The 26,950-nt window shown below is 26.7% G+C and overlaps 1 protein-coding gene and 3 long non-coding RNA genes across 4 annotated transcripts; 3 read left to right on the top strand and 1 right to left on the bottom strand.

Annotated features, from left to right (window-relative positions):
• Positions 1–538: 538 nt before the first annotated feature.
• Positions 539–2,487, bottom strand: LOC149060936 (uncharacterized). Its single transcript, XM_089217223.1, has 3 exons — positions 1,535–2,487; positions 1,252–1,472; positions 539–1,168 (listed from the first exon to the last, which is right to left on the bottom strand). The coding sequence occupies exons 1-3, from the start codon at positions 2,088–2,090 to the stop codon at positions 836–838; spliced, it is 1,110 nt and encodes a 369-aa protein (XP_089073349.1). The 5' UTR covers positions 2,091–2,487; the 3' UTR covers positions 539–835.
• A 1,216-nt stretch (positions 2,488–3,703) lies between these two features.
• Positions 3,704–5,399, top strand: LOC149060935 (uncharacterized). The gene is made up of 3 exons (XR_016189568.1): positions 3,704–4,524; positions 4,794–5,015; positions 5,128–5,399. It is a non-coding gene; the product is annotated as an uncharacterized LOC149060935 (long non-coding RNA).
• A 7,846-nt stretch (positions 5,400–13,245) lies between these two features.
• LOC149060934 (uncharacterized) lies at positions 13,246–14,404 on the top strand. Its single transcript, XR_016189873.1, has 3 exons — positions 13,246–13,419; positions 13,572–14,040; positions 14,114–14,404. It is a non-coding gene; the product is annotated as an uncharacterized LOC149060934 (long non-coding RNA).
• Positions 14,405–21,866: 7,462 nt separating this feature from the next.
• Positions 21,867–26,926, top strand: LOC149060933 (uncharacterized). The gene is made up of 3 exons (XR_016189548.1): positions 21,867–22,083; positions 24,061–24,207; positions 26,535–26,926. It is a non-coding gene; the product is annotated as an uncharacterized LOC149060933 (long non-coding RNA).
• The last annotated feature ends 24 nt before the right edge of the window (positions 26,927–26,950 follow it).

Below are 26,950 nucleotides of genomic sequence, written 5' to 3'. Positions count from 1 at the left end.
GAATTTTTCGATTTTTTTTTTACCAAAATGTGTGTTTCACGACACTGAATACAAAAGTCTAATTCCAAAATTCTCGCAAATCATTATTTTGGAAGTTATAGCCATCCAAAGTTTGCGATTTTATGTTTATACGCATATACGCGCAACACTACTTTAATGCCGTGCACATCGCCAATATATACGCACGTTCGCTGTAGGTAAGTGACCTAGCAAGTAAACTGAACCTTAAGTAACACAAATGACTCATGTCTTAAAGTCAATAAACTTCACGGCTCCCGGAGCCTATCGGCTCCGGTCACCGGACTCGATGGCCAGATAAAATAAAATAAGTATAAGTGGCTCCCTTCGCCTGTCGGCTCCGGTCGCCAAACTCGAGGTCCTCTGGACCTCTCGTTGGATGGGGGCTCGGCCCCCAAACCCCCCGGGGCTTAAATAGCAAACCTGGGGGGGAGGGGGAGGGGGGGGGGGGGGCGACCCCTCCGGGGTCGCGGGGGGGAGAGCGTCCCTGCCCTGCGGGCAGCCTGATGACCTAACAAGTAATCTGAAACTAATTTAACACAAATGACTCATGTCTTTAAATTCAAGGGACCCCCGGTTCCCGGAGCCTATCGGCTCCGGTCGCCGGACTTGATGGCCAGATAAAGTAAAATAAGTATAAGTAGCTCCCTCCGCCTGCCAGCTCCAGTCACCAAACTCGAGGTCCTACGGACCTCTCGTTGAATGTGGGCTCGGCCCTCAAACCCCCCGGGCTAAAAAATCAAACTTGAATGGGGAGGGTTATTGAAAACAAACATTTTTTGCAATTTTAATTTTATTTAAATTTTTCAATATTTTATTAATCGTCATCCGTTCCTGTAGAAGAAGAGTCTTTATCATCATCACTTATCAAAACATCGTTTTCTTTTGAGTTATACAGCTCACCAGCAAGTTTAAAAAATTCCGTTAGAGGTTCAATGTTTAATATACGACACCTTTTCAAAAACATGTACTTTGCTAAATATCCACCATAAAACCGTTTTTTACGACAATATTGGGAAAGCGAAGCCTTGGCGTGACGCCACATTCCCTCAACATTATTAGTGTGTGCTCCGGTTTCTGGGTTTTTGAATTGAATGGAATGATTCACTGTTAAATGAACATACCCTTCATCCTCCAAACATTGATAACTCTAGTAAAACAAATTAACACAATATCACAACTCAGTACCACAATATCCCTCGGCACAGCCCACATAGTAAAAACTAAATCTACCTTCCAACAATCGCTGATAATTGTAGTCCCTGGCAAGATCCAATCATTGATTGCTCTTAATAGGGTATCTTTATCTCGCTTTTCTACGGGTATTAAAAAACAAGCCCCAGTTTCTCGCTGAACACCACCAAAAATCCACTGCCCCTCTACACGATGCCCGCGGTTATATTTTCTTCGACCAAATTTGGACTCATCAATTTCAACAACTTGTCCGACTCCACCTATTATATGAATTAATTATTTTAATACTATAAAAAAATGATTTATTTAAGTTTAAACTAACCTATCTTATTATGATTCGTAATCATAGCCTCGAAGACGACTTCTCTATGAAATGATGACCAATCTACAGCAGTATGTTGAGAAATTCGAATTTGTTTAACAATAAATGACAGTGACACGTTTTCTAACCACAAATATGCAAACGATACTATTTGGTATAACGACAAATGCGATTTATGAAAAAATGTATCTATGCGAATCGATCGATAATAGTCACATTTGTTTTTTTGTTTATTTATAGGTGCCCTACATCTCCAACTAAACCCGTCTAAAGAACGTATATCGCTGTATAATTGTAAATAATGACCATTTTTACATTTTAATACACCATCACGGGCTAACAAATTCCACGATTGCAATTTTTGTATAACACTCATTGAGACGGGGCCATTGGTTTTATGCTCAAATATATCATACAACTCAATAAAATTAATAGATGTCATTTTAAAATGATATGTTGTCGTAACTGTAACAAAAACTGTAGTGATCTGGAGTACGCTTGTAGGTACTAACATAGCAATCTTCAAAAAGTAATATTTAAAACGAAAATAAAACATTATCAGTTCTATTGCCTTTTGAAACTCGTTAATTAAAATTATAATGAGGTAGATATCTACATAAAACTAATAAGTTAAATATAACTTTTACAAAAATATAATTATAGGGTATAATCTAACATTTTTCATCAAACTACTTTAGATAATATTGTAATAAAATAAAATAACATATAAATGAGAGGCGAGAATACGAAAACGTAAGAAAGTGGGTATCTAAAGCCGGTTTGCGCGCATGCATGCGTAAATACTAAATACGTGAAATCGCAAACTTTGGATGGCTATAACTTCCAAAATAATGATTTGCGAGAATTTTGGAATTAGACTTTTGTATTCAGTGTCGTGAAACACACATTTTGGAAAAAAAAAAATCGAAAAATTCGCGTGGGAACCAAACTGCATTTATGCCTACAAATTTACCTTAAAAAAAACTATCCATATTTGTTTCAGACATCTGCCATTGAGTCATTTCATGTGAATACTGAATACTGATAATAAATTATAATAATGTTTTTAATTCAAATAACTAGAACATTGAATATTGTAAGTTCAAAGTTGTAAACTTATTTTTTGTCTTAGAAATTTATTGCATACCGTTAATTTATGTACTGTCGTCTGTCATAGTAATAACTAGTACCTACTACCTAGCTTAAATGTTAATAATTTTATATTTATATATTTTCGTTTTTCAATATTTTGAACTTGTTATTAGTGATAACTGATAAGACGTTAAAATTAGAGGGGTAGGCATCGGCATCAGTATAACTATCCATATCATCGATATGGTTCAGAAAAATGAAACCACTTTTATAAAATAGTTCCACCGGTTTGTAAAACGAATTTCTTAAATTTCACCGGTTTCAATGTTAAAGGGAAATATACACCGGTTTGGGCAAACTATTTCTAGATGATTCGATAGCACTATCACGATATCGAGTATCCCAAGAGCACGGTTTAAAATATATCTTATATATCTTATAAGGTATATCTTAAACCGTGCCCAAGAGTAACTTACTAATATCGTGTGGAATTTATTGTGAATAGTTTTACCGAACCGTTAAATCCGTGCGTTCCTTGATAATTATGATAACTCATCTGATTTTCCAACTGATGAAGCATCAGATTGATAAACAAGGAACACAAATTTTATATATCATTGCAGATTATGTTATCAGGCACTTGTTATCATATGTATATTATATAATATTTATCATGATAATTATATAATAAATAATAATGTATTTATGTAATTTTATTTATTTATTATTTAACAAAAATAACAAAATTGTTGATAAAACAAACACGACCTTATCACGTTAACGTCTTCTTATCATGTCATCGCCTAGCGCACCAGCCTATTTGGTAGGTTTGCTATCCGATACATCGAGTAGCAATCAGATTGTCCATCTGATTTTTATAATTAATCAAGGAACATCAAAAAACATCAGATTACTACACGGAATCCGTTTATGTTTGAGACGCGTTTGGGTTGCACAAACCGTTCAAGAAAAATATATTGGTATTAAGCATGATACCAATGTTAGGGTAGAATTTTAAGCTTATCAGAACCCATATATTATTATCATGTCAACAGCTGTTTGAACTTTTAATTGAATAGGTACAATAACAACATTGTAAATTTCTACAATTTGTTGTTCTCTGTAGTCTGTACTTCATCCATAGAATACAGATTAGACTTCATCAGTCTTCGGTGTTTTATTTTCAGTGCAGTACTAATTTTATTATTTTAGACAGTGTTTTCACGTACGTATTTTATTACAAAAAATATTATAAAAATTGTCTGAAATATTAAACGAGAATCAGTCGAAGAATAAACGGCAGAGAAGTAAAAACTTTAATGAACGTGAAAAAGAACTAAAACTACAGGGCACAGTGACTGTAGATTTATCGAATGATTAAAATTTAAAGAGCCGAAATCGGCCCATTAGTTTAATAAGCTGGTAACCTATATTTTAACGCCCCAATAAAACTATTGAACGTTTAACGAATGAATAAAATTTTAATCATTCGTTAGGGCGCTGACAGATCGTTAAACGTTTATCGAACGTTCATGTAACCCGGCATTAGAGTAATAAAACTATTATAAAACTATCATTGTTTCCTCTTCTGTCCAACTGTCCAAGTCTTATAGAGTATTTCTATCTATTGAGTAGCCGTTTAACATTTCTTATTCAAATTCCTATCGGATAAAATTAGCCTGTCTATTATTTCATTGCTCCGAAAACAGTGTCCTCGAATCACGATGACCCATCGAGCCTATCGAGTTGAAATGGGCATCAAACGAAGTTAGCAGTTAACATCTTATCAAGTAATCTCTATACTTGGTTTGGAATATCTTCTGATGCTCAACATGCAAACTTAAATATTCAAATACTGAATACTGATGCTCGACCAAGAGATTGGCTGTTTGAATAAAGTATACGTATTATAAAACATTTGAAATCTACCTACTAGCTTCTACTAACGATTTATATCAATGGTTCTAAAGTAAAGTTATTTAGTCATATGAAATAATGATGGGTTAATCAGACTGTCAAGTAATGTTATCAAAAAGGTTTAAGAATTTATGAGGTTTTATACCTATGGTTTTTGCAAAATGGTGTTAGATGTATAGGGACAATTTTTATGTTTGTGTTTAATGAGATGTCTAATATTTCAAATTTGTAATTTGTTAAATTTTTGTAGGTTTCATGATGACACACTGCAACAAGATATTGGTTTATGATGTTCATACTTTTATGAATATGTACTATTAAGATATATTTATCAGCTATTAAATTGGTCCTGGTGTAAGTAATATCTTCCAGTCTTGTGTCCAGTGTAGTTTCATTTGTGATATCCAGAATCTTGGTGACCAATTCCGAAAAAAAAAAATATTTTAAAAGCTCCAGTTGCCCAGAACATTAGGTATATTATATCCTATCGATTAAATTAAAACTTAATGATTTTGAACATTTAATATTTTTATTTAATTTGATTTATTTACATACTTCACAATTATAAATTACTTATTTTTCAGGGAATCTGTTTGGATCAGTTGTTAAAGTGTATTACTGTTGTCCAAGTAATATGAATGTTTGATGTGTCTATTGTGTCTGTCAGATAAATGTTGCAGCAGTATTGTTTTTTATATAATACAATATTTTATCCTTTTTTCTGTGACAGTAGTATAGACATTCCAATGTACTTTATTTCTAAGTAATGACTTTCTAAAGAAATTTTAATAAATTGTTATAAATAAAACTGAATTTCAATGCCTCAATATCTGTATTATACATGATATTATGTACAAATAGCTATACTGTATATTTTATTTAACTTTTTAAATTGTATTCAATTTTATCTAGATTCTATAATATGATAATTTATTTTTATACCATTTAATATAAACTAGTGTATTTTTATTTGTTGTATCTTATACCTTAATGCATGTAATATATAATAAATAATAGTTACAGATTAGTTTTAAATTTAATTGATACAACATACATATAAAGGTTTTCAAACTAAGTGATAATTTTATTCATATATTAAAATTAAGAGAGGATTGTTCTATTAAAGATAATATAGCTAAAACAATATTTGATCCTTTTGAAAATATTTTTAATACTTTGATGGTTTCTTAAATTATTTTAATAGTAAGTGATAGTTAGTTATAGTTTTATAGTAATTAGTAGTCTATTATTATTAGGCAATTGTCTCTGAATCCCCAACTTTAGATGAGGTCCTAATATAATTTATTTAAATTTTCTAAGTAAATTATTATAGTAGTTCATGCAAGTGATGATAGCAAGTGTAAAGATAAAATTGACAATAAAAACCAAGTTCAGAAATTTTATTTTTATTGTCTTCTTGTTATAACTCTAGTTATATTTTCAACTGAATTTGTTTTGTGACTTATTTTTAGTTAACAAATTTATATTATCATTGTCATTCACATAAGTGTCATGTGAAAGAATTATTTTTAAATTAAAGATTGTAAAAACTAGAGTGATTAACCCTGAAGATAGGACATATGGGTCTGTTAATGATATTGGTTATAGAAGAAGATATTGAAAATTATCAAAAAAAATGTATTGACCTGACTCTTATAATTTTTTTTAGACAGATTACCATTGTGTACAGTTTAATGTACAATTTGATACTTTATTTCTGATAATTTAATTTTTTAATTTTATATAGTAGAAAATATAATTATTTTTACTTTTTTATTTATTTAAAAGCTTCTCTAGATATGATCATCTAAAATTCTAAATTAAGTGTTAGGTAAAGTATTTTTTAATTTTTAATTTTATTGGTATTTTAACAGTAGATAATATAAAATTATTTTCAAATATTTACAAACTTTAATGATACAGTAGAAATAATTATGATTTTATATACTTTTATTTATTATACTTAAATATACTTTTTTTTTCTTCATTAAATACAAACCAGCTGAAGCATATTAAATTACTATTGAGATTGATAGTTTGTAATTATTGTTTGAATTTAACAATTTGACTTTACTTGACAAACAAAAGATGGTAAAAAAAATTGTCTCCTAGGGACTATTAGATTCTATGCTGACACTGAGTGATCTTTATAATATGAATTCTCTAATACTTAACATAAGATCTGGTTACATAAGATGTGACAAATTTTTGATTATCAGCAGCCGAGCAACATAATATAAAAACCTATAATGTATGCCAAGTGAAATTGTCAATCTGTGCTTGAATTGAATAGCACAATGTTTATTCATAAAATATTAAGATTTTTGATGTTGTTATCAATTTATCTCTTTCATAGAAATTTGTTTCTATCAATAAATTACCACTAGAAAAAAATCATATATTCTTACAAGATTACTTGAGTGTAAAACATTAAAATATATTTAGGTGTAACTATTAATATATTATGAAAGATTTTATACGTTTTTAAATAAAAAAGTAAGTAGGTAATATTGGTGACTGATAACATTTATTACTAATATCGATTTAAAAAAAACGATAATAAAATTTTGGAATTTTTTAACTGCACGTAAGCTGATAAATTTTCTAAATATCTAAAAAGAAGTATTTATCAAATTATAGAAAAGTGTTGCTGCGTAACAGCTGTAAGTAATATCCAATCACAACTTTTGTATATTTTTTAAAATATAACATCATATATTGATATATATAAATGCTATTGAAATGACATTAATTTAATTTAGAAAATGCAAGTATACTTACTCTATTAACAAGAGAGCATGTCGTGGACTGACGATAATCGGTTCTTACACGCATCTGACTTGGAAAAATTGTTTCGATGCTGTGTGGGAGGAGTTCTCTCGCTGAACAAAATATATGTACCTCATACAATTAGCAGATGAAGATGTGATTCTTTGTCTTGGTATAAAAGTTGTTTCCCAAATTTCAGCCGATTTAGATAAAACAGTAGGTACCGAATTCAGAATCCCACTCTTTAATGCAATAACCCAAACATACTTTTAAATTAATAATTACTATTGCAAAAACAAATTTTAAAACCAATACCTACATTTAAAATATACTATTATAAAATATGTATTATATTTTAATTGGTTACCTGTAAATGCTCCTTGCATAATTGTGTTTTAACTTAAGACGATTTATTAGATGCACAGACGTGAAGTTTATAGTTCTAGCTTCAGCTCTGCAGTCCAGTACTTTTCTAGGTATTATGGCCTCGTGTTCTATAACGGACAGCGCGCTAGCATAATAATAATATTGAAGGTAGATACATAACAACAGTTGAAAACTTGAAAATTCAAATAGCAGTTTGTTTTTGTACGTGACTAACTTATCCTCTAACAGCCTTACTAATTTTCATTGGTACCTATATTGCTCCCGTATTATCATAGAATATTATTAATATAATATAATATAATATTCTATGGTATTATCGTTGTCAATGAGGTTGATTCAGTTACTACAACAAACTATGTATGCGTAATAATAAATAATGATGATGATAATAAATGATGAAAAATAAGAATATTGGTATGTAATTATGTTATTTATTTTGTTATGTACGGTTTAAATTATAGTAATACTATTATAATTTATTATAACAATAGTAATTAATAATAATAGTATCTAGGGTTTCCAGCTACCTGTAACCTGACCTTTTTTCTGTTGTGTGTGTTTTATCGGCGGCGACGCGTAATAACACGTATAATATGTATAAAATAAATATTATAATAACAACGTAGCCGGCTGTAGAGCGAGAGGGACAGAAGTATATAGAATTATAGAAAGCGATAAAGAGTAACTAGTAAGAGAGATGATAGCGACTAACGCTTTTATTTTCGTTACGCACTGTTTTTCTGGGTAAGGGCCCCTCTGTTCACATCGCGCCATAAGAAACTACGTTTCAAAAATGTCGTCGGACAGGAAAAGCTTAAAAGAAGAAGTAATATTATAAAAGATTTCTACAACTGGGGCGACCAAAAAATAAATAAAAATGTTGTAGTATTATTATTATTAATATTATTATTATTATTTTAAGTTATTATTACCTATAGTGAAATTCAACGATTATGAAATTTCAATTAAAATTTAGTACATCAAAATAATTAGTGCACTAAGTTAAAAACTTAAAACAACACTTATAATCGCAACAGAGACGTCTCTGAGAGACCGTAAAAATACCGATAATACAGACAATACAGTACCTAATACATATTATTAGGTACACCCACCATACTTGAATATTTCATAATTATTATCGTGAACATTATTATTTTTTAAGTACTTAACTAATTAAAAATTGTTTGTTTGTATTCTATATAGGTTGTGAATCAATAATTTATTGTTTTACTTATAATAATAAATAAATATTACTTTTGACATAATATTATATTATTAGGAACATTAAACACATTGACAATACAATTATTTTAATATTTTATAGCACAATTTAAGTATAATCATTACACTATGAAGTATGAATCATAGTTAGGTATCAATTAAAAAGAAGAGTCTGCAGGTTAATTATAATTTATATTATTATCTATTGACTATTACTTCATTTTAATCATCATAGAAGTTTAATGTTTAAACATCACCATATCCAACAGTAAAAAAAATGGTATTTTCATGTTCAACAACTTAAAACTTAACGCAAAACACAAAATTTTATGTCATATCAATTTTTTACACAGCGGTGCATTAAATACCTATTAGCACGGCCGAAGCTATAGAAAACTAACAAAATAAAGATGACAATTTAAAATTAGTAAAATACAATTTAAGACTTTTTGAGTGAATATTGTAGGCCATTGAAATAATATTTAAATTTTATTAACATTTCGGGGGGGGGGGCTGCAGCCCCCTCAGCCCTCCCCTGGCTACGCCACTGATACCTATACATACATATAGTCCACTAGAAAACCGACATATATTGGTCCATCGAAACCAGATTGCAATCAGCATAACTCATAATAAAGTAAAAGAGTATTTTTTTTTTTTGATTAGTTATTAATAGTTATAACATTCCGTAAAAAAAATTAAGTGCGAGTGATAAATAGTCGTGTATGTATATATTATATGTATATTCAAAAGTAGAACAAAAAAGAATCAAGTAAGAAGACGGTGAGGACGTGAGGTTTCAAGGTGGTAAGTACTAAGTAGTATCAGTTCTAAGTTACTTATTTATTTCCTATAAATAAATCCTATTAATGGGTTTTCTCCCAGGTATTTAAATCAAAGGGGAATTGGTCGTAGATAATAAACCTAGCTAATATAGATAATAAAATAATTTGCTTTTGGCATGGGTAAGTTATACTCTGTTATACTTAATGTTATTCTATTTAAAAGTAAGATTATAATGTAATGGATGTCATATTTTAAATTTTTATTTTAAAGCGAGTTATAAGCATTACAATTTCAATGATCTCAGAATTCGTTTTAAATTAAAGTAAAAAAAAAACTAAGAGTCCTGAGATTATATATTCTTATTTTTCTCAATTATCTAATGATAACAATAATAATTTATTCGACAAAAAAAAAAAATAGCATACATACTAATTAGATACAATATACATACATAGTAATAAATTAGATTAAATTAGAATCAAAAAAATAATGATAATAATAATAAATATTTTAAATATTTTATCCCGACAAATTTAGAACCAATGAGAAAGCTGTATTTTCATATGGGTTTTATTTCGTGTACAGAATGGTAATATGCGACCGGGATACCGGGCCGCTGCTCTTACAAAACATAATTATTAATATTATTATTGTGAAATTATAATTTAAAATATTATCTGATAAGTAATAACAATAAGTATGTAATATTATTAAACAAAAAAACCCAGATTTCTGATTATTTTAAAATGTGGGACCGACCGTTGTGTTCGGGCCGTCCGGGCTTGTTGACGACTTACAAGTTTAAAAATAGAATAAAAAATAGTTATTACATGGGCCATGGCCCGTTATACCATCCATGGATAGGCAATAACGGATAAAATAATAATATTGTTATCATCGCGCTGTCGCTGACACATACACATTTCATATTATATTTTATTTTCGTTTTTCACCGTTTAAAGTATTAATAATGTAAAAATACTGATGAGGTTTTATTAATAATTGTCTCAATTATTATTTATTAACGTATTATAATTGTATACTATTCAGTATTCATATTTTATACTTTACGATTTTCAATAATGAGTGAAGAACAAAAAGCAATAGTTAACAAAAGGAAAGGAGGTGCAGAAAAAGCAAGATATAAAAACAAAAAGCTGTTGTTCGCCTCAGCAAAACAATGTTTGACACTAAATAAACTATTTAAACCGCAAAAACAATCTCTAAATAAAAAAGTAAGTAAAATAAAATGTATTTATTATGCTGTTCAATTAACAGGCAATAACTAATGTTTTAATTTTTTAAATTTAAATTGTACTTCATAATGTTTATTTTTTAAATTTATTATTTTTAAAGTATTAATAATTTCAATACAGAAATTATAAATATGGTTAATGAAAAATTATGTGTAGTAGTTACTATACAAGATTCAAAAGGGAAAAGGGTTTCAAACCATGTTGGAAAATATTTTAACTAAAAATGGACTTCACATTAAAAATTGTATAGGGAATGCTATAGATGGATCAGCAAATATGCAGGGAAAATATAATGGATTTTTTGCTTGGCTATCTAAATCATCACCCAATCAAGTGCACGTGTGGTGTTATAGTCATATTTTAAATTTAATTTTAGTTGATGCTACAAGTATAACACTACCAGAAGCTTCATTATTTGTTTTATTAAACGATATTGCTGTTTATTTTAAAAAATCATACAAACGTATGGATATCTGGAAATCAATCATTGGGGAAAATGACAAAAGACGATTATCAACGATTAGAAACACACGCTAGTGGTCCAAAGAAAAGGCATTATACCGAATTTTCGGAAACAATGGTGCCTTGTACATTACTCTAATTATAGCGTTAAATACTACTGAGTTGTCAGAATCCTTTAATTATGATATCAAAGTGAAGGCCAGAAATTTTAAAGAATCCCTTTTACAATACAAAACTATTTTAACAGCATTTATTTTTATAAATATATTCAAAATTCTTGGTCCATTATCTAGATATCTTCAGACCAAAGGTATAAATTTGATAAAGGCCCAGGAGTTAGTCAATTGTACATTTTACACAGTTAAAACAAATTTAATAACATTTTGGAGATGTAAAATTAGAAGCCGATAATTTTATAAAATATTTAAATGAACAATTTGATAAAAAACATGATATGGATGTATTAATTGAAAATTAATTTCCAAAAATAAGATGTCGCCTTCGCAAAAAATTATTTGATGAAAACAATAAAGATGAACCAATATTATGAATATTATGCCCTGAAAAAAAATATAGCGTTGAAGTGTATAATGTAATTTTAGATCAAACCATATCTAGTATAGAAAAAATGTTCAACTAATAAATCTTCTTTGTATAAGGATTTAAATTTTTTGTCGCCCAACAATTTTGAAGATTTGCAAAAACAAAATTTACCACCGAATGCTTTATAAAAATTGTATGAAGTTTTATGTAAATTTAATTCTGATATAAGTTATGATCAACTAAGACTGGAATTGCATAGCTTTATTAAAAATTGGAATGGATTAAAAAAATCATTACCAGAATCATTTGATATGCAATTAAATGAAAGTGAAGGTGAAAATTAAATTGAAGAAAATAATGTAAAAATAACACTGTTATTAAATTAGAATGTAAATCTTGCAAGAATTGTGTGGTATTGCTTGACCATTATTGACATTGCCGTGTACTCGAGTAAGTATACAGTTAGAATGTACAAAAAATGTGTATGTATTTTATTTTAAATACCTATCTAACTAAATTTGTATTCAAATTATTAATACAGGTAGCATGCGAAAGATAATTTTTTCTATTAAAAATAATTAAAACTCGTCTGAGAAATTCAATGGGTGAAGATAAATGAAGATAAATTGGACGCATTTATGATGATGGCAGTCGAAAAAAATGTTTTATTTAGTATTGATGATCATGATATTATTAATAATATGTAAAAACTAAAAGTGATTTCTTAAATAATAAACTATCTTATTAAAATCAAATTGATTGGAGTTTAAATGATATACATAACATTTACTTGAGATATACTCTAACTAACAAATTTTAAATTTACAATAGTTATTTTATTTTGTTATATATCAATTAATTTTAAAGCAAAATTGTTTTTACATAATATATATAAATAGGGCCGTTAGTACACTGAAGGCCTTTAAAATTATGATTTTCCCGGGCTGTTTTTTTCTCCCAGTCCGCCACTGTATTTAATTTATAACATAAATATTTAAAAGTCCCTTGCTTTTATAAGATTCCATGTAATAATAATCATATTTTAAAATAAATTATATGAATTATATTTGTTAATTTATTGCGTAATTATTATTATTAGTATGGTAACATGGTATAAGAGTTCAGCGTTCAGCTATGATAATGGTTGTAGAGAGCGCTTGTATGCGACTTTTTATCAGATTTGATAAAAACATTCGGCACCGCACCACCGCTCAGTACTGTGAATTGTGATAATGTGATCCATTCCATTCCATTCCACACGCCGTTGTGCAACCATTGTATCATTTGTGATTTGTATCTATAATCTATATCCGTGCTATATACACCTAACCTACACAATAGTTTTTGAAGGAAGATATTCTATCAAAGAAAAACTCGAATTTTCTTCTATTTCAAAATCTTTTCCAGGAATAAATATGCATTGTGAACGTCAAGTCCTAGATGAATCAAGTAAGTAGAATCAGATATAAAAAATATCTATGGATATAATAAATACCTACTAATTAACAGATAATAATTTACGTATTATCCATATAAAATGTTGGTTAAGAATAATAAATTAAAATATGATCATAATATAATTGATATTTATGAATTTACAGAAAATTATTTAAGTAGTATCGATAGTCTGATAGTGTAGCAACAAGTCTGAAATGCCATCAAAAAAGTTTGTTTTCACTTTTTCTGGGATCGTGGATGAATGGAAAACAATTCAATCACAAGAATAAACAATAAAATGATTGTCAAAAAAAAAAATGAATGCAAAACTCCTGGTTTTTAAATTTAAATTTTTTAATTTGAAGTAATATTTATAATTTATATGATTATACATACATATATTATGTTGATTGTTTATTTTAGATTGTATTATATTTTGTCAAAATCTAATTGTACTTCCATTATAGCTGAACATTTTTGGAAACACACTATAGTTTACCATGTTGTTTGTCATTCAAAAGTGCAAAAGTTTCTCCTGTTAGATATAACTATGTAGTAGTTGTTGCACAATGTACTGTTTGTTGATCACATTTGAAAAGGAATTATAGCTGAAAAACCATCGGAGAACTTGAGGTAATATTCTATTATCAAGGACTAAATTTGCTATTAGTTTTAATTTTTAATGTTAGAAAATATTGATTTTTAGAGTGCTAATGAATTGGATTTACACTGGCAATTATAACGAAGAACATACAATATCACGATTTTGACAAATTTTAGGAGTTACGATAAGTGCACAGCATGCATTGTTAAGGAAGGCATTTAAGGTTTCAATGAACAAGACTAGATAAAAAAAAAAACAAAAAGCCACAAAATATTGTAATTAAATAATGTTTATATCAACTATCCAACTATTGTCTATCGAATAAGAATATAATAATAATTCTACTAAATCAGATATAGTTTAAAAGTTATATAATTTTCAGCAATGAAAGAATTAGACCTATTATTAAATCAATTTGATCTGTGTGTTTTTAAATTTGTTTAAATGTTTTTTATTAACTCAACTTAACTCAATTTTAAATTATAACTTATTTGTCCTGACTGAATATTGGTTTGGTTTATTATATTAGTTATGTTAAGACATTAAAAAAGTGAGTTAGTGGGTACCTCTATACAATAGGTGTCTGACTATGTTTTAATATAATCAAACAACTTTAGAAACTGTATATTTTATTTAACTTTTTTTTTTGAATGCCTACGAATAATGTTTATAAAAGTTGATAAAATTTGCATTTTCTTTTGAAATTGTTATAAAACTAGAAAATAAAAATAAGTACCTAATAAACAAAATAAATTAATATTATTTGTGAGGAAGCTTATGATATATAACCAATATTTTTTTTTTATTAGATTTTGACTGATGTTTCAGAACAAATTAATATTTATTAAATTATAAATTGAAATGTGTATTGTGTATAGTTTAAATACTCAATAATCATATTATGAAGTTAATCAAATACTAATTTTAATGAACTGAGTTAAGTTATTCCATGTTTACCAATTGAATTAAATTTATGATCTGTTAACTATTAAATTCTAATTTATAGATCTTGTGTTCTGTTAACTTCACTTAATTTGAGTTATTAATTTTCATCGACTTGCCCAGTTTTCTTAAAAAAGTATATTGAGGTCATCAATAGTCTGTCTTAAAAGTTCTCAATTGTCATCTTCCTGACAATTTGCACATTCAATGAGTCTTCAAATCAATTTAATTATTTCTTACATATAATCTATGAGCTATTTATACTTTGCATATATTTTGATGAGTGTTCGTGGTTTAATGAATTTGTGATAAATTTTAGTCATTTAATCTACATTTTACAATTTTTTTTTTTTTGCATCAATTAAATGATAATATTTAGGTTAATCAAAACATTCAATTCAACACAGGTCATAATCTATTAATCAGGTACATACAAATATTCAAAATCAGTTTATGAACATGATATACGCTTGACATTGATAATCTAATTTCTTCCTGAGCCCTGATTTAAAAAATTTAAAGATGTTCAAATACATAAACAAGATTACTTTACATCAGTCATAGTAATTTTTCAAATTTAGAAAATTCTTGACAGGGAATTATAATTTTAAATGTTATCAATTTTCGAATTGCTCATAATATTAAGTATATTAAAATTTACTCAAAATATTAAATATAATATGCTCTAGCCGATGATGAGTAAACTTCATTAAAATCAACAATCTTTACATTTTTATATTGAACCATTATGTCAAATTGTCAAATATTGTGTAGACAACCATCATCAATATAATATTATTTAATATAGTAGAGAATAGTTCTTAACAACTAATATATTAAGATAGGTTAGACCAGTGAACCGAGATGTGCTGATGTGACTTAAGTGTTTTATATAACACCGTTACACATGAATGCAAGAAGTGTATTCTTAAAGTATTGAACAGGCTTACCCATATTAATGTTCTTGAATAATAATTATCATAAATTTATTATATGTATGTACAGTTAAAATAATATGTTCTAGATTTAATGTATGTACATTGTACATCAACAAATTACACAAAAATAATTGATCCTGTAGAAAGGTTTAGAATTAATATAAATCAGTAATGTAATAATGTCTGAAAATGTTTTCATCAAAAAATTAATTTATCTTAAAAATATTGTGTCAAACAATCCAATAATAATTATTACTTATTAATAATCTGAATTTAGTATAAATCTGTTTACAAATATATTTTAACTAGGAAAAATTATATTCATGTATCAAGCTTTAATATGTTTATTTACATAAAAATTAAAAATTAATAATTAACGTTTTGACAAATGGCACATTGATTTGGATCGCATCCATCAATGCTTCCTTGACATTTAGATATATTATCATAACCTTGTCTTTTTCTAATGCAATTTTTAATGACATGTCCAATTACTAAAATAATTAGTAAGCTGGTAAAACCCAGAAATCCAAAGATCACAGTTTTTGATATTACACAATAGTCATTGTTTTCAAAAGAAAAAATACTTTTATCTGAGGAATGTAAATTATCCCAGCGTATGGTCTTTAATACCGATTTTTGGGGATGATTCTGTAAATAAAATATATATGTATGTTATTATATTATCATATTTTGTACTACATAAAATGCCATTATTTATTATTATTCATCATATTTTAAATCACATTGTATTGCATATTATAAACTATATCTTTAGCTAAAGGTACCATATTGTATAGAGAGTAAGAAACTAGTTTTTATAGTTAGTAATCTCTGTAGGTAACTATTAAACCGATTAAAAAAATACTTTCACTAATACAATATACAAAATTTATACCATCTTTGATTATTATGATTTAAAGTCATAGAATTTAACCCTAAATGTTTGCTCACAAATGAATTTTGTATCGATTGATGAAAATTGAATATTTTTTTTACAGACTTACAGGTTTGTTATTGGCTACAGAAAATGAAATAGTTTTTATTATAATTATATTTATTTTTTTATCTTTCATGAAACATCCAATGCTGTTATGAGTAAACGGTAAATGAATTGTTCTAGATTAAGTACTCCTAAAAACTGAACGATCATACAACATGTCTAAAAAATATCATTTCCCACAAAACTTTTAAATATTGACTATTCTTAATTCTGTAATTATTTACAATATCTTATAAATATTATATGTGTTTTCTGATAATCGTTACAGTGGAGCCAATAGAGGCATAGAGTAGGTAATACTCTATGAGTGATTGATATTTGAAACATTATGCTTTAAACATTACACCATTTAGTTTGCAGATTATTTACAGCTAAAAACAAACAAAAATAATAACAACATTTCAAAAAGATTGGTGGCAAAAACATTATTCACTAAAAAAATATAAAAATGTTAAAGGGTACACTGGGGTACAGCGTAAAATGTAAATTTATATATATATATATAGTGGTGTATGAACACTGATCAGTGTTTTTTGTACCTACGTCGATTGAGCAAAAACAATTTTATAAAAATATTCCAAAAAAAAAAAATTAATTATGATGTACGTAAAACGATTTTTGAAAAGTGACCTGAAGATGTTGGTTTACCCGGTAAGAATTTTGGAGCCAGAATGCCCCTAATTATAATTCTTTTAAATTTAAGCAAAGAGGATGAATGTATTGGTTTTATAATGATGTGTGTTTTTTTTGACAGTCACCAACATTTAAGATAGTAAAAAATATGTATCAATTCTTGATATCAGTATCTTTTCTGATAGAAAACTGAATCTAGTTAGTAGACAAATTCACAGCAGTTTTTGAAAGTGTCTTGAAAAACAAAAAAGAAAGGCGGAAAAGCTGTTTATTTTGACGTAAAACCAATTTAAAAAAAATTGATTTTATTTTTACTCTCAAATATATAATAAATTATATAACTCAAAAACTATTAACTGAAAATACTTGAAACTTGAAAGTATCTCCAAATATTTATATATTAGCTTTTTTTAGCTATTTATAGATTTTTTAAATTTAGTTAATTTTTTTTTAAATTATTCTGGAAAAGAACTTTTTCACACAAAAAAAAAGCTTGACAATTTAATGCGTCTTTCCTTATAAGATTTTCTAATGAATTCTCAAAAACATTAATGATAAATTGGCTCGATTATTTTGTATATTAATTATATTATGCTTTATAATTAAAGTTTATAAAAATCTCAACAATTTCCAAATATTTTTCAGTTAGAAATTAATAAATATTTTTCTTATTGTAGCTAAAATTAGAAATCCTGATTAATGATTCCTCTTAAGTTTTTATCAAAAACAAAAGTGATTAAGTGGGTAATCCTCTGCTGTACATTAGGTGTCTAGAGAGTTACTATAATGGATGTGTTAAATTTTAATTCAATAATATTATAAGATCATTGTACCTCTAGCTGCCTACAATATTACTAATTAGTTTATTTTATGATATAATAAATTAAACTGATTTAAGTATTTTATTTTACTACTGGGCATATAGGTGTATAAAATTTAAATTAACCTATTCTAAAAGTTCAAAATACCTACGAAAAAAAATGTTATAAAAAATTATTGTAACAAAAATAATAGAATCTTAGATAGAGTTATCTTTGGTTTTAATATGGAATTCCGTCCAAACTTTAACTTAAAATAACTATAAAAAAACTGTGTTTAAATAGATTTTTGGTTACAGAATAAACTACTTATAAGGGACCTTATTTTTAAATTTTCAATCCTTTGCTATTTAAATTGAACATGTTATACATTTTTAAATACGAAACTATTAACAAATTTTCAATTTAATAAATGCCGTTGAATCTGACGCTTAAAAAAATAATCGTGCTTATGAATTTTTAATTATTTTTTATTGCTATTGTACCAATATATCATGAGGATTTAATTACATTTTTAAGCTTTTTGACCCAACCATTAACATTTTATTGAATAAAAAAAAAAAACAGCTCAAAACGAATCAAAATATTTTGGAAATTATAAAATAAACATATAGTGTAAATTTCAAGTACTTATCTATGTCAGCGTTTCTCAACCTGTGGTACGTGGAAAGCTCATACATGCGGTACGCTAAGAAAATCTCGCTTTATGAAGAAAACTGGAATGGATCATTTTTCGCATTAAATATTACTTGCTTCATCTGATATCAATAACAATTATTGTGAATATTTAATTTTCCGTAAATTGTGCATATAAACGTAACTCCGAAACTATCAAAAATGTTGTAATTCTTAGAGAAATAGTTTCCATACCTACATGAAATATGAAAATTAATGATTACGTTTTTGATGAGCAAAATAAAAACATTATTTGGTTAAGTGGTACACCATCAGTTTCAAACTGCAGTGTAGGTAGTTGAGACTTGAGAACCACTGATTTATGTTATTCGTTTTAGAATTACAACAAAATAAGAAATCGAGAAAATTTGAACTTCGGACGCTCATAAAAAGTTACTATAGAATTACGTTCAACTTTTTTTTAATTTTCTCGAACAGCATCTAGATTAGGACTTCTAATAGATTATAAAGAGTACCTACACAAAGTAGAACCAATAAATAAGTGCAACAAATTTATCAAAATCCCAACATTAATGCATACTCAATGAGTCATGAATTAAGAGATTGATTGTGAAATCCATAGGTACCTACATGGAAATCAAATTAAATTTCAAAGATAGCTCTGGAAGGAAATATAAACGGGAAAAGGCCTATAAGTAGTTGCCCTAGACAACGCTGGATAAATAGAATCCACAGTGATCTAACCAAATTCACATAGGGGATTCATTTTAGTGGACAGTACGGATAGAGTTGGATAGAGGCAAGTAACCTACAGGCGAGTCAAAATAAGTACTTTGAAGACCGTAAAAACTGATAAAAAGGAAGTCACAGTGTTTGTAGCTTATAAATTAAAAATTACTTGACCGATTATGAACATTTTTTAGAGAATAAATAATAGCTTTGACCCCATTCGAAAAAATTAAGAGTGCTATATTCAATCCGAAGTTAATGATTTGTCCATCTCCGTGGAAATAGTTCACAAAATGAGTAAATAGAGATAGTTACACTAAAACAAATATACAGTGACGTAGCACTAGATTTTATAAACGTTTATTATTCCTGGGTGAAAGTCTGGTTACATAGTTGGTATACTACCTAATGGCTTAAATAATAAAATAAAAATGTCATTTATACTACATACTGATTGTTCGTCAACGTATACATAAGGATACAAATTTGGATTCCTCAATACGTTCATTGATTTATCTACTGGTTTATCAACATTTCTATCTAACGAATGTGGATTGGACAATACTATTTGTATATAAATACAGAAAAATATGAGGATACGACACATTTTATAATACTACATTTGTAGAATTAGGCCTTGTTATAAACAATATATTATACTAAGCAACGAATAGTTGTTGAGTTCAGTAGTATCTATTTGTATGTTCTGAGCACCTTTTTTACAGCGGGCATTTCTACATGTTCCACCGTGTAACACAAATTCTCAAAAACCCTAATGTATGCTCTGAGCACCTTTTTTACAAAGAGATTTCTACACACGTTCACTGTGTAACACAAAATCTCAACAAGTATAACACATTATAAAACTGTGTACCTGTATCGTCTGTTACACAAAAATATTTTGAATAAAATTTCAGGTTTGATGCAAATTAATGTAAGTATATAATCATTAATAATTAATAATCTTTCTCCCCCTTCCACACTTATCAATTAGGTCACGTATTTACTTTTTTGCATTTTTTTTATTTTTAAATAATTTTAGGATAAAATGTTGTTATATATTTTAGCAATATTATGATAAACACTCTAACAATTATAACACTACTTTAACAAACGTAATTCATCAGAATGAAAAAAAAAAAAAATCGTTAAGAATTTAAAGACCGCTAGCTACAATAATATGATTTCGCCGGTTGTTTCAAAGTCAGTATTCGAAATTCGACCGTATGGCAAAAAAAGTGTAACAATTGGATTGCTTGTTAGCAAAAAGATTTCAATCGTTATATTATTAGAATGTAAAATAACTAAAAAGATTTTAAACCTTGTTCTAGAACAATGGCTTACATTAATGTGTGAAAATAATTACAATGCAATTATCGATAATCTGCAAACTCGATGTAAACGTGTAAGAATAACTGACAATTTAATTTATTCAGTTAATGTGAAACAGTCTTCAATTATATTACATTCTAATGAAAATTATATTACTATATTATTATATTACTATATCACATATCGATTTACACCGTTTGAAACAATTGTAACACTGTATTGATTTATATATTATTGAAAAACAAAAAAAATTGTCAAGTCATAAAAATACTTTTGATACAGCATATTCACTAATCATGGCAGATGTAAACGGGTTACCTTATTATTCAGAATTATGACTTAAGTTATAGTAATATGGAGTCTAACGATATTTCTTTTATGTATGAATTATTACAGTATCATTATAACTCACTATCAGATATGATATTGCAAGACTTAGTAGTCTAGTAACTATATTTCCCTTTTTATACTTATTATGTATGAATCTATAAATATGTACATTATATTTTGATATATATATATATGAATTATATCCTAAACGTAATTATGTCGAGGTTTACTACATTGCTTTACATATGTTTTATGTCAAGGTTATGTTTTATATTAATTTTACATGAATAACAATATTTCTGTATGGTACATTAAAATAATTATTCATATGAGTAGTGATATAATATACTATTATTATATATCTACCTACTATCAAGGAGGCGTGCTACAGTATTCTTTTTATCGCAGGCGTTGCCCACTACTATTACTATTATTATTGGTCTCAAATAATAAAAAAATATAGTCGCACATAATTTACCATCTCTATCAAACAATATAATTTTACACTTTCCGTTTCAGTGTGCTTCAACTGAAATATAAATTGAACACTCAATACAAAATAGCAAGACACTTTTAGAGGCAGTACGTAAATCCACTCAATATATTTTAGCTACAAGTTATATCTGAATAAATAATAATAATAATAATAAAAAAATGTCATTTGTTAGCTCATTAAATAGTAGTAACGAAGAATCGATGATCGAAAGTGATGTAAGTACAAAATAATATGTTTTTTATATAATTTATATTTATTAGTTATATTTTGGAGATGATTAAATACAATATTTTATTTTGTATAATACTGAACTATGTTGGTTCGGTATTATAGTTAAATATGTAAATACATAGGTGTAGCGTATATATTTTTACTAGATTTTTAGTTACCAAGTTTTATTTTTATTTCAGAACGATTATAATTATGAGAGTATGAATAACGAGGTTAAATTGGTGAAAAAACAAAACATACGTAGTAATAATAAAAAACAAGTAAAATCAAATAAAAACGAAAAACAATGGAAATTTTATGAAAAATCATAAAATGTTTTGTGTTTATAACTAAGGATTAAAAATACAACACTAAGTTTTCCATAAGTTTTCCTTCAAGTAGCTACAGAGAAAACTCGAAGCATCACTATAGGAAAAATTTTAAGTGCGTTTGAATTTTAAATTTTTACTAAATAGCGTTACGATAACGATTTATCCTCAAACGGTTTTAAATATTTGTTATTATTCAAAAAGTATAAGTCGTAGATACTTGAAAATTTTATCAGTTATTTAGATTGGCATTTTATTAATTTTCAAAATATTTTGACTTTTTTTGAGATATTAATAGACGACTGAAATTTTCAATTTGTCTGAAAATTTTTTTTTGAAGTGTCGATAAAAATTTTTGGTCCTATCAAAATACTTGAAAATTTAATACAAAGTTCCTCATAAGTTATTCTTATAGTGATTAAAAAATTATTAGAATACATAGGCACAATTTTTTTTTATTAGTATTTGAAATTTTGAAGTCAAATATTGACTTAATACGTAAAAATTACGGCAATTTTCAAATTATCTTAGATCGAAATTCATAAAAGTTTTTCTTTTTAATTCTAAGATTTGAGAATTTAATACAAGGCTCATAATATAGTTTTGCAATAGCAGTTGAAAAATAAAAGAAATATATAGCCACATTTTTTTTTACATGCATTCAAATTTTAATTTTGACAACATACGTAAATATCACGAAAATTCGTAAATTATTTTATTCTAGAAATTCATAAAAAATTTTCCTTTTATACCTAAGATTTGAAAATTTAATACAAGGCTCCTAAAATATTTTTACAATAGCAGTTGAAAAATACAAGAAATGTATAGTCACATTTTTTTTTTACAAGCATTTAAATTTAAATTTTGACAACATACGTAAAAATCACGAAAATTCGTAAATTATTATAAGCTAGAAATTCATAAAAAATTTTCTTTTTAAATCTAAGATTTGAAAATTTAATACAAATTCCTTACAAATTTGTCAATCTTTATCACAAAAAAAATGTCCACCGGAAATTCAAATTAAATTTTTATTAGCATTTGAATTTCAAATATTGACAAAAATTCGTCAAAACCATGAATATTTGCAAATTATTTTGTAGTTCAAAATTCATAATATTGTTTGTATTTATATCTAAGGTTATAAAATTTAACACCAAGTTTTCCATAAGTTTTGCTTCAAATAGCTATAGAGAGAATTTGAAGTGTCATTATAGGAAAAATGTTTTGAGCGTTTGAGTTTTAAATTTTTATGAAATTGCGTAATGATAACGATTTATCCTCAAATCAGGTATTCTCATATCTATGATAATATAAGGTATTATGAATTATGATAACTACATGATAACTACACTAATCGATTAACCATGCCTTATGCAAAATGCGACTTAATTGAAAAATAAAATATTTATTTCAAAATATAATATATGACAATATTAAAATATAATATATCCTAGACTAGAATCATCTCCGTTCAGAATCGTTTTTCGTATACAATGATACCTATCATTGCATTCAAATTTAATCCCATCCATTACAGTAACCTACTGTACAGCAGAGCGACATCCACGACTTACTCGCTTTTTTTTTTTTTTTTTAATAATCATATTACCTACAGTTAGATTAAAAAAAAAAATTATATTTTTTTTATAGATGGAAAGAAGCTGAATGTAGTCTTAAAGTAACGATAACCGATCAAGCAAAACATCAAGAACTTAAGAATAATTTATCAATCATAATTTATCAGAGGTTGTACAAACAATATGCACACGCTTTATGTCTGATCCAAAGAGGAAGATAGTAAGATCTAAATTATCAAAGAAATAATAATGTATTTATTAATGACGGTAGAAAAAAAATTGAATATATATATATATAAATTTTTCAGTTTAAATATACTTGTGTTATGAAACATATTTATACATCACTCACATTATATATTTATACATAGTATTTTATTTATGTATGTAAAAAAAAAAATGATTGTATATTTATTTTAAAATGTAATAAAAAGTAGTGTAGGTACATGAGTTAGTATCATGAAACGTAAAATAAAAAAAATAATAATATAAATTATATAATTGATAATAATACATATATACATTACGGATTATGTCTCGAGTGTTCAATCCATGGTATATCGTCTTTTTTCCAATCGTGTAAGACAAATCCGCAGGAAAAACATTCTACAACATCTTTTACTCCTCTGAATATGAAACCACAATCAGCCAATAAATATTTATTTTGAGGTATATTTGATGGTAATATATCATACGTTTTTAATCTGTATGTAAATGTTATGTATTCCGGATATGCTGGGAATGATTTGCTTCGTACTAAAGAAACTAATGAAGAAATGTCATTGCTAGTTTTTTGTAAGTTCATGTTTTGAAATGACATTGAAAATCAAAACGTATTACTATAAAAAATATATTCTTAAGAGATACGAAAATAAACATAAAACACAACTTGGTTTAATGATAGTTAATTAGTTACTAGAATGTAAAGAAAATTAATTTTGTCACTAAAGAATTACAGCTCTGTGTAGCCAACATGTGTAAGTAATAAAGTAATTGTAAATTGTTACTTTTAGTAGTCAGATTGTTACTTTTAAAACCAATATCTATTATAATTGGATTACAAAAACATCGTAAAAATTCGTTAACAAAATATCGTAGTATATTCGACCATTGTATAATCTAACGAACGTTGAAGTATTTCTAAACTCTATTGCATATCCGTATGATAATTTAAATTTAGATTTTTCAAAAATCTAAAAAAAAATTTTCATTATTTTTGTGTAACAGACGATATAGGTACACAGTTTTATAATGTGTTATACTTGTTGAGATTTTGTGTTACACAGTGAACGTGTGTAGAAATCTCCCTGTAAAAAAAGTGCTCAGAACATACAAATACATACTACTGAGTTCTAAATAAGTACTGTTAGAAACAAAACAATTGTTATAAAAATAAACATAAAAAACAAAATTAAACTTAAATTTGAGCTTCATAATTATTGGTCAGAGCCGTCAGAGGTATTCTAAAAATTTCGGATTTGTTTTGCAAAACAAAAAAATACGAGACATACCTATCAACTTAACTAGTTAACCAACATCAATATATTATTTTGCTTTGAAACACCTTTACCAGATACTTTAAATGTTTCTAGATTTTTTTTTTTTTTTTATGTATATTTGAATTGAATAATAATAAATATATTATTGTAACCGTCGAAACTAAAAGTAAAGGTTTGAAATAGGTAAAAAAAAATTAAAATTATTTTTTATTCATAGTTAACATACATTATTTAAATTAGGTATAATCATTATTAATACAAAATCCATTCTTTAAACATTTACCTACCTAATATATTCGTATATTTTAACACTAGAAAATACGAAATTGAAGAAAACAATGGTCATAAACTTTAACTGTTATTGTCATTTGTTGCTTTATTGGTTGTTAACATAGCAGGGAATTAAAAATTATTTGTTTCAGCAAATCACCGTTTATTATTACACGTATAGACAAACATTTTATAGACGAATTGACAGGTGGGTAAATCTATGCTTGGGATTTTACTTAAGGAGGTATTTAATTTTAATTGAACATAAAAATTAATGTTATAACTTATAATAAATTGCATATTATATTATTATTATTGTAATTTATCTTTCACAAGTTGGACATATCTAATATTCACACTTTTTTTTTTATTTAAACTGAAGTAGTCTTTGCCTGATCCACAACTATAAATAAAATTTATTTTTGATTTTGAATTTGATGGTTGTAACCGTGTATTACATTTTCCTGTTGATTCGTGTAAGACTTTTAAGGTTGATGAACTGATGAGTAATGTCTAACATTTCGAGGAGGTCATTTCCAGATATCCATCATTATGCTTTCAAAATATTTAGAAATAATTAATAAATATACATTTTATTATTTATCTGTAAACGAATCAAATGATTTATTTTTGATTTTAAAATACTTTGATGTAAGATATTGAAACATCATGTATGTATCTAACTATATTATTAAATCTATAGTATTTTTTGTTAATTTCAACTCAACTTGTGAGAAAATAGATTTTTTTTACTAATTATTTTATTGTTTATATTTAGGTATATTAACTTACTATCAGTAGACAAGAAGTAAATCCTATCAAACTGTCCGATGTACATCTCAATGGACTGCCACTCAACAAAACGGTTATCTAACTGAAAAATACGTGTGTCATGTGTGGCTCAAATAGATCATAAACTCAATAAAAATTATATGTTTTGTAAACGTATAAGTTGAACGAAAATCACAATGTTTAGTTGCCTATGCGTGTAATCTTAAAGATTAAATACTTATGGATTCTTATTATTTACTTTGTGATACGTGTACAATAATATTATTCTTGAAGGTTTACTCATTATTTGAAGAGAAAAAATTGTCTCGTTGAATTTATTTATGATGTGTTATGAACTTATGAGTAATAACTAATACTGTAATATACGTTTCAAAAATACTCTATTCTTCTATCTCTTACCTT

Source organism: Diuraphis noxia, unplaced genomic scaffold (genome assembly GCF_037042655.1).
Source record: "Diuraphis noxia isolate RWA-SAM2 unplaced genomic scaffold, SU_Dnox_SAM2 contig0001, whole genome shotgun sequence".
In the NCBI taxonomy this organism is placed as follows: Eukaryota; Metazoa; Arthropoda; class Insecta; order Hemiptera; family Aphididae; genus Diuraphis; species Diuraphis noxia.
This window is presented reverse-complemented; position numbering and strand designations above follow the sequence as displayed.

Excerpts from the sequence above, each read along its gene's own strand:
- LOC149060936 (XM_089217223.1), bottom strand. The coding sequence starts at position 2,090 with ATGTTTTATTTTCGTTTTAAATATTACTTTTTGAAGATTGCTATGTTA. Across the intron at positions 1,473-1,534 it reads TACGAATCATAATAAGATAG|GTGGAGTCGGACAAGTTGTT; the intron begins GTTAGTTTAAAC and ends TTCATATAATAG. Across the intron at positions 1,169-1,251 it reads TTATCAGCGATTGTTGGAAG|AGTTATCAATGTTTGGAGGA; the intron begins GTAGATTTAGTT and ends TTGTTTTACTAG.